Source organism: Theobroma cacao, chromosome 9 (genome assembly GCF_053813885.1).
Source record: "Theobroma cacao isolate CCN51 chromosome 9, ASM5381388v1, whole genome shotgun sequence".
NCBI classification, from domain to species: Eukaryota; Viridiplantae; Streptophyta; class Magnoliopsida; order Malvales; family Malvaceae; genus Theobroma; species Theobroma cacao.
This window is the reverse complement of record NC_142647.1, coordinates 10,736,795-10,744,960: the sequence shown is the minus strand read 5'-3', so window position 1 is coordinate 10,744,960 and position 8,166 is coordinate 10,736,795. Positions and strand designations below refer to the sequence as shown.

Below are 8,166 nucleotides of genomic sequence, written 5' to 3'. Positions count from 1 at the left end.
CCTCAACCACTCTAGATCCTCCTCCTTTATAACCAAGCTGGTGATCTTTCTGTTTACTATTTTATTTCCCATTTGTTTCTTTTAATCCCCTTTGTTATCTATTTGGATGTTTGCTAATAGAGTATCCTTAAAAGTTCTGCTGTTCTCTCCTTTTCGCCTTTAGATTTCGAGTCTCCAACACATCAACATCTCTATTTTCTTTCAGGTCCTTTAGTTTTTCAGCTTCCACCACCTTTATCCGCCTGCCATTTATCTTTCGACCATGCCTTCAGAACATTGCTCTTGCTAGTTCCCATTCCTCCCTATACCTCACAAATGCATATCTAGTTACATTACTTCTCTTAGGGAGAGGAAGAAAGATATCAACCACCACACCAAATTCGTTAAAAAACTTTTTTAGTTGCCTTCATTCCACATTTTATTGGAGGTTCCCTACAAAGGCCGTGAACAATATTCTTCTCCACTGCTCCACTCCCCAAGGATCCCTCTTCCTACCTCCATCTGTTTTCTTATGCTCTTGACCCCTGTTACCTTTAACTTGATTTCAATTTGCGAACCTCTTAGCATGCCCAACATCACTACCTAGACCACTCTGTCTCACCCTCGCTCATTTTCTCACTCTAAGTCGCTCTCTCTCTCTCTTTCTCTCCTTTTTTTTTCATATATTGTTTATTTGGATATTTAGCCTTCATTATATTAAGATTGTGTGTCAACATAGACATAGTTATGATAAAATGATATTATCAACTAAAAAATTTAATAATAATAAAAAAGAATAAAGGAATTGATCAGAAGGTAGAAACAAAATGAGAAAAAAGAGAAATACGAAAAGAAGAGAAAAAATAAAAGACAGTGAAAAAATAATGAAAAATTAGACAAAGTTGAAGCACATAAGAAAATTCAGAAAGTATAATGCAATGTCAACAATAGTCATATTAACAAAAATTAACTAGTTATTTCTAATCAATACTACATCAATAAAAACACGTTAACATATAATTAAGGCAATATCAACAAAAAAATACATCATTTTAATCAATATCATATCAATTTGGTACTCAACATATTTCAATTTGAATTGATATTAATAAATTTAAAAATATAAAAAATTAAATTTTATATAATTATTATGTAGATTAAATCCGTTTTTTTATATAGTACAAAGACCGAGAGCACAATTTTATTTTATTTTTATCTTTTGGCTTTTTCTATTGTTGCATAGCTAGAATTGGAGTTGAACTTTCGCCCCTGCTGCTGAAGGCCAAGGCAGAAAGGGGAGAAGAGAAACTGTGTAAGTTTTTTTGTCTAAAGTCTCACATCCACATCCTTGAGGCAAAGGAGAGAGAGAAGAATGAAACGAAGAAAGAATGATTCTTCAAATAAGCACCCGAATCTGTCTAGCGAAGAAGAAAAACAAGAAAAGAAATCTCCAGATTCTTCAAAGAAAGTATTGGCGATTTGTTTGGGATTTCGAATGCTCAACGCGCTCTTGATTCAAACTTATTTCAATCCAGATGAACACTGGCAAGCCCTCGAAGTTGCTCATCGCATCGCCTTTGGGTATTTCCCATTTCTCTTTAAAATTGTTATCATGACTATTATTATTCTTCAATATTGTTCTTGAAGCATTGGGAATGTGTTGGAAATGGTTGTTTAGTGATGTCTGGCGGGACGGTCATGTTGGTTTTTTTTTTTTTTTTATTTATGTGTTCTATATGATGAAATTATTAGGTATGGTCATTTGACATGGGAGTGGAAGAAGGGAATTCGAAGCTACTTGCATCCAATGTTGTTCGCTCTCTTTTACAAAGTTATCGCGTTTTTGGGTCTTGATACACCGTGGTTCATGGTAAATATAAATAATATTTGTTACTCCCATTTATGCCTGCATTATGTTTATGTGAATCCATGTGCGAATGGGTGTCTCTGCCTGCATTATATGTATGTGAATCCATATGCGAAAGGGTGTGTGTGCTCATTCTTTTGCTGCATGTGTGTGTTTGTGTGTGTTCATATTTTCTCGGAAAGCTTGTCGTGATTTATCCAAAATAAGCACAGGTATCTTACAACTTGAAGAAAAGCGTCTATGAATTATACTAGGTGCATCAATGTTTAAGTTAAAACTGAGTTCCCCTCTCTATTTTGGTATTACTTTAATTTTTGCAGTTTTGTTCTTCTTTAACATTCGGCATGTGCGCTTAATTACTTTTTGCTAAATGTGCTGTTGTTAATTTTCACTGCTAAAATAAGCCTTGTTATAACTGAGATAGAGATTGTGGCTTAAGTAGTTTTTATATAAAGATCATCAAGTTTGACCTTTATGGTGATGGAGAAGAGTCTTGTCTACAGTTGCATGCATTTTGCTCATCTTTATAGGAAATTCATAACTAATAGTGAGCAAATATAGATAGAGAAGTGAAAATAACTGAATTTCTAGTAGCAGGATGCTTTTCTGGTTTTATAGCCTTGGTAGAGGACTTGAATTCTCTAGACCAGCATTTTGTCAGGTTTTCTACCTTCATTCCTCTGAGGCACAAGCAGATTTTGCCCTTGAGAATGCTTGGTGCCGTCTGAACTGTATGCAAATGTCAAGCTTATGAAGTGGATGTTGAATTTTATGATTATGCATTTTAGCTTTGTGTTTACAGACTTATTTTTGTTATTTCGTTGCTCAGAGATGTTCATTTGTCTTCTCAAGAATTGCTGATAAGTAACTAAAAAACAATGGTTTTGTTTGCATTCTTGTGTTTCATTCAGACAAGTATGTCTAGTTTGCTTTTCTCATAAATAACATCAAGCTTCGGGTGCGCGAAATTGTGGCTTATTTTATTGTCTGTCAAAGGCGTTGTACTTACATCCATTGTCCTTTGCTTTGTAGATGAAGGCCCCACGGCTGCTGCAATCCATATTTTCTGCAGTTGGTGATTTATACTTGTATAAACTTTCTCGTGTTCTGTTTGGTGATGGTGTTGCAAAATGGGCTGTATCCTTGTCATATGTTATAAGGTTTTATGCTTTGCACTTGTTTGCAGTCAAGCTGTTTTCTGGTTGGCCTTTTATGATGGATGATGTACTTAACCATTTTCAGTTATTTTCTCAATTGGCAAACTGGTTCAATTTTTTCTGTTTCAATCGTACATTATCAAATAGTTTGGAGACTGTTCTTACCCTTGTTGGCCTTTACTACTGGCCATGTATGAGAAGTTCTTCGAACAAAGTCCCTTCAGATTCAAGAAAGTGGGGTTTGGCTGTAGCTGCATTAGCTTGTGCCATTAGACCAACAAGTGCTATTACATGGGTGTATGTTGGCCTACTTGAGTTGTACTTGACTCGTGCGCGGCTGAGATTTATTTTTATGGAGTTGATTCCTATTGGGTAGGTTTTATTTTCTCCCTTTCTTTCCCTTAGTTATGCATAAGCATGATTGAAATTCTTGAGACTAAGTACAATATGAAGTAATGACTGATGAGCGCACCAAGTGAATAACACAAACCTTGAGTTGCCCATAGGTGTCTGCATGAGCATCCAGCTTCCAAAAGAAGTCCCAACTTATTTTAATATCATGGCATGTGTGCACATCACAAGGTAAAGTTAAATGAAATAGTAAAAGATAAAAGAAATGTGAATTTCAAATGCTATATGCCTTAGCACATAAGCCAAGTTTTGGCAATAAATGGTGTTTTTGATTAGAAAATATAAATATCATCGTGCCATACAGTTCTTAGATGGACTAGAAGCCTCAATAATAAATTTAACAATAAACATTTTTACCCTACTACACTACTATCTTACTGCATGACTCATGATTTTTAACTCCAAATTTGCATTCAGTAGCATTAATAGGCATACAAATTAAAAGTTGGAAGATGTAATCCAGTTTTCTAGTTGCTATAAAAACCATTTGAATTTCTCTTGAAATAGAGTAGTTTAAAATTTTTATATCCAAATAAAGATAAACTTAGTTTTATTTCGTCGAAGACGACATATTGAGTCAAGCATATAGCATGTCATGTTTAAACCTGTGTTTCAGTTTCTTTTGGTGGGAAACATTGTTGCTTAGAGCAGAATGTGATCTTTGATAAAACACTCGACACTTGGCTGAATTAAGTTCCACCTTAAACTTGCAATACATTGATAGTGCAACTCATGAAAATGGAGTGGATGTACAATGTTCATTGTAGCTTCAAAGTGTATAAATGTGTGCATATGTTTTTAGATTACAGTTGGAGTTCATTTCCTATTTTACTATCTTCTTTGTGGGTTGTTTCACAATCATTTTTCCTTATTTTATCAGGACTCTGGTGCTTGGATTTATGTGTTTGGTAGATTGTCTATTGTATGGCTCCTGGGTCTTAGCACCACTTAATTTTCTCAAGTTCAATTTTCTTTCCTCTGGTGGAGATTATTATGGAAATCACAAGTGGCACTGGTACTTCACTCAGGGATTTACAGTGATGCTTTTCAGTTTTCTTCCATTTTGTCTTGCTGGCATTATCAAGTCTAAAAATTGGAAACTTTCTGGCCTTATTGTGTGGGTTTTAGGACTATACAGCATACTTGGTCACAAAGAATTCAGGCAAGTTTCTCTAAACCATAAATATGATGTGCTTTGAGTTCTTGCTCTGTTGAGAATTCTTTATCTACCCTTTGATCTGCTTTATTCTTATTCATCTGTTTGCTGTAGGTTTGTCCTCCCTGTGCTTCCCATAAGTTTGATATTATCTGGATACTCATTAGCTGCACTTGAAGAACATGGTGCTCCAAATAGTGAAAGGAAAGGACCTTCACACATTCACAAGAAATGGCCTTCAAAAAGGCAACTTGCTATCTGCTTCTTGCTTGCAACCAATATTCCAATGGCCCTCTATATGAGTTTAGTTCATCAGGTATATCAACTACCTCGTTTTTGCAAAGAGCTTGACTCTTGCCTCTTCTTTGCTGAAACAGCTTAATTTGCTTGGTCACTTCCATCCCATGTGTATTTTTTGAATATTTGCTTTAGTAGTTGAAGTAAACATCTCTCATCATTATCCTTTTCATTTCGTTATTATGGTCCTAACTATGAAGTAATAGAAACGGAAAGATCCTTCGCTAAGTTGTTTTGTTGGAAATTCTGTTTTATTCCTGGTTCTTGTTCACTCGATGCTTAAATCTCAAACTTGCTAGACAGAGAGGAACTGAGGATGTGATGAACTATCTATCTAAAGAAGCTGCGAGGGAGAAAGTGAAAAGTATCCTTTTCCTAATGCCCTGCCATGCCACACCCTACTATTCAACGCTGCATCGCAACCTTCCCATGCGTTTTTTGGATTGCTCACCAAGGTGAATGACTGGCAGTATTTTTTCTTTCCATGTTGTTATAATGCTGCTTTTCTTTTGTAATTCTTATGTTATTCTCATGTGTAGCAGTGAAGAGAAAGGAATCCCTGATGAATCGGATCGTTTCATGATGAATCCTATTGGTTTTGCAATGGATTTTGCAAAAACTTGGTCTTGCCCTAGTCATATTGTATTGTTCGATTCAGAGGAGAAGCAATTAAGAAATTTTCTAGTTTCGCATTCTTTTAGAGAGGTACAAGTTAATACGCTTTGTTTGATCTATTTATCAAGTCATTCTTTTGCATGCTACTTGTGGCACTTGCAATTAAGCTTTTGATTTTTGATAAAAAGCGCAGGTTAGAAGGTTTTTCCATGCTCACTTCAAGGTAGACCGAGATCTTCAAGCATCAGTCGTTGTATACGCTACAAGTGGCATGTGAAAGCTGTTTCTTACACGACCAGTTTTGTAATTTAGCTCTTGATCTCTCTGAAGATTGTTTTCTTGCTCCTTTTGCCCTTTAATGATGTAATTCATTGTGTTTTTTTTTTTTTTATAAGCTAAAAAAAGTTGAAGTTTAACTTGAGGAACAGCTTTGAGGCGTTTTGATAATTCAGTATTTAAATTTTTTGTAATTAAAAATTCAATACTTAAAATTTTTTCGAAAATAAGAATTCGGTGTTAAATTTTTTTTTTTAATTTATCAAACACTATTTAAGTCTGACTCAGAACATTGCCAAATATTAATAACATCGGCAGATGGCAAGAGATATTGGCTTAGAGCTGTCCCCACCAAGCAACTCGCGAGCTTGTTAGCCTAGACAGTTTACCAGGCAACCGCATCACAAGTAATCTAAGTTGAGTCCAGTAGGGAGTGTAAAGGGTTGGCGAGATGGGGTAGAAAATTTTCCGAGATGGTTCATGAAGTTGGATTTATGGTTGTCCTCGTATCGCGCCAAAAATCTTTTATCACTCACGGAGTATTTGTTATTTCTCCTCTATTTCTAAGTTCTCTCTAATAATTGGTTTGTTTCATAGAAATGATCACTCTTGAAAAAGCTTAAATAGCAATTACAAAGAGAGATCTCAGTAATAATTATTGCAAGGGTGGAGAATAAGTCAAAAATTTTATTAAACACAATCATCTTTAAATAAATTTAAAAATTGCCATCATGTATAACATAAATTTTGTTTTTTCATTTTTCACATTTTCTTTCTCTCTCGACCCATCTTGTACCTCTCTCATTCTTTCTCTAAAGTTCTTTAATGGAGGGCGACGCATTCAGCGACGGCAGCACTGATGCCGGCTACGAGAAGTGTCGATTGGTGTTCTCCCACCATATCCACACATAGGGGTATCAGATCAGAGCTCCATTATGTCGGCCACATTTCTAGTGGTTGATTAATGAGAAGAAAGAAAAAGACAAAAGAACAATAAATAAAAATACTAGAATGAAAAAAAAGAAAATTAAAAATTAATATTTTATATTTTAAAATTAATTTAAAATTTTAATTATAAAAAATTCATATATAAGATTTCAATTATAAACTATTAATATTTTAATATTTTAAAAATAAAAATAAAAAATAAAATGATCATATATTATAATAAAAAATATTTTTGTTATTTATTGCTTATTCTTTGGTTACTTTTAAAACTATTTCTACCAACTTAACATTATAATAAATCATAATACCAATTTATATCTTATTCCATTTCAACGAAATAAATTATATAATAACTATTCTTCTTTCATTTTATTATCATGAAATGATTAATTTATTCTCTTTCTATTTCATTTTCCGAACCAAATATACCTTGAGTTGTGGAAAGCTTAATTCTTGAAACTTATTCTGAGACTGCAATTATAACTTACAAAAGATGCTGGTAGATTTGCTTGCGTCCCCGAGCAGCATAGATACAGTGGCAAACCTATTGATTATCTTGCAGTCACTATGACACATGTAACATAGTGTTCAAAAAGATTTTCTTTTTAATTTTCAGACAGTTAATATTTAGCACAATCTGGAACTAAGAGAAGTCCACAATTAATAAGCAAAGTTTATTGCTTTTGTTTAGTTGTTTTTGGACAAAAACACAACAGGGCAGCTGTTCAGAAATCCTGTAGTGAAACTGTGTATTCTTTTGCACTTGTCTCAACATGAATCCAAGCATATCTACTAGAAGAGTTGTAATTTCAGATCAGGAACACTGGTTTTGTATGGATATATTTCAGAGGTCATCTTGGATGCAGTGAGCTGTACTTGAAATGCTAGCTTGTCCTCTTGCAAGTTGGCCTACTTGGCTCAACTAGCTACATTCTTTGAACCCCATCCACATCGAAATCCAGCAGCTAAATTGCACACTGCCCATAATGGAAAACTCTATACGATATATGTTCAGCTGATTTGCCAGTTCCTGTTGAAGTTATAGGCCTCTACCTGCTGTAAAACAGTCTGAAAATCTACATTCAATCAATCTCTTGTTGGTGGGTAGGATAAACAAGACCCACTTGCAGCTCTCATTAGATCCTCAAGTGGGAGAAAAGATATGCAAGGAAGGACCACATTTCTAGAAATATTCATGTACTTGATGGATTATCAAAGGCTCCATTTTCCTGGATCAGTTTTTCCATGGTATATTGAAAAAAAAGACAAAGCTGATCAGTTGGTAGATAGAAATTTAGAAACGCTGGAAAAGACTATATAATTCTACATCCTCTGGTCTTGTCACAATTCAGAAGGACCTCAAAGTGTCAAGGTTCAGCTCCCCCGGAGAATATCCAGCAGACTTCATACAGATGGATGGGGCAGCTGCAAAAGAACAAAGCTTTATTAGGTGGTTGGGT

At 34.6% G+C, this 8,166-nt stretch overlaps 1 protein-coding gene across 7 annotated transcripts; it reads left to right on the top strand.

The window, feature by feature from the left end:
- Window positions 1-1,203: 1,203 nt before the first annotated feature.
- Window positions 1,204-5,991, top strand: LOC18589096 (Alg9-like mannosyltransferase family). Of its 7 annotated transcripts, none has more exons than XM_007013916.3 (9): window positions 1,204-1,560; window positions 1,732-1,849; window positions 2,879-2,983; window positions 3,089-3,375; window positions 4,295-4,576; window positions 4,685-4,886; window positions 5,171-5,322; window positions 5,410-5,572; window positions 5,676-5,991. In XM_007013916.3, exons 1-9 carry the CDS (start codon window positions 1,352-1,354, stop codon window positions 5,757-5,759), a joined length of 1,602 nt encoding a protein of 533 aa, XP_007013978.3. In that variant the 5' UTR covers window positions 1,204-1,351; the 3' UTR covers window positions 5,760-5,991. The 7 variants fall into 7 exon arrangements, with proteins under 7 accessions (XP_007013978.3, XP_088666546.1, XP_007013980.3 ...); XM_088810420.1 differs by having other exon boundaries at window positions 5,407-5,572; XM_007013918.3 differs by having other exon boundaries at window positions 2,879-3,375.
- The last annotated feature ends 2,175 nt before the right edge of the window (window positions 5,992-8,166 follow it).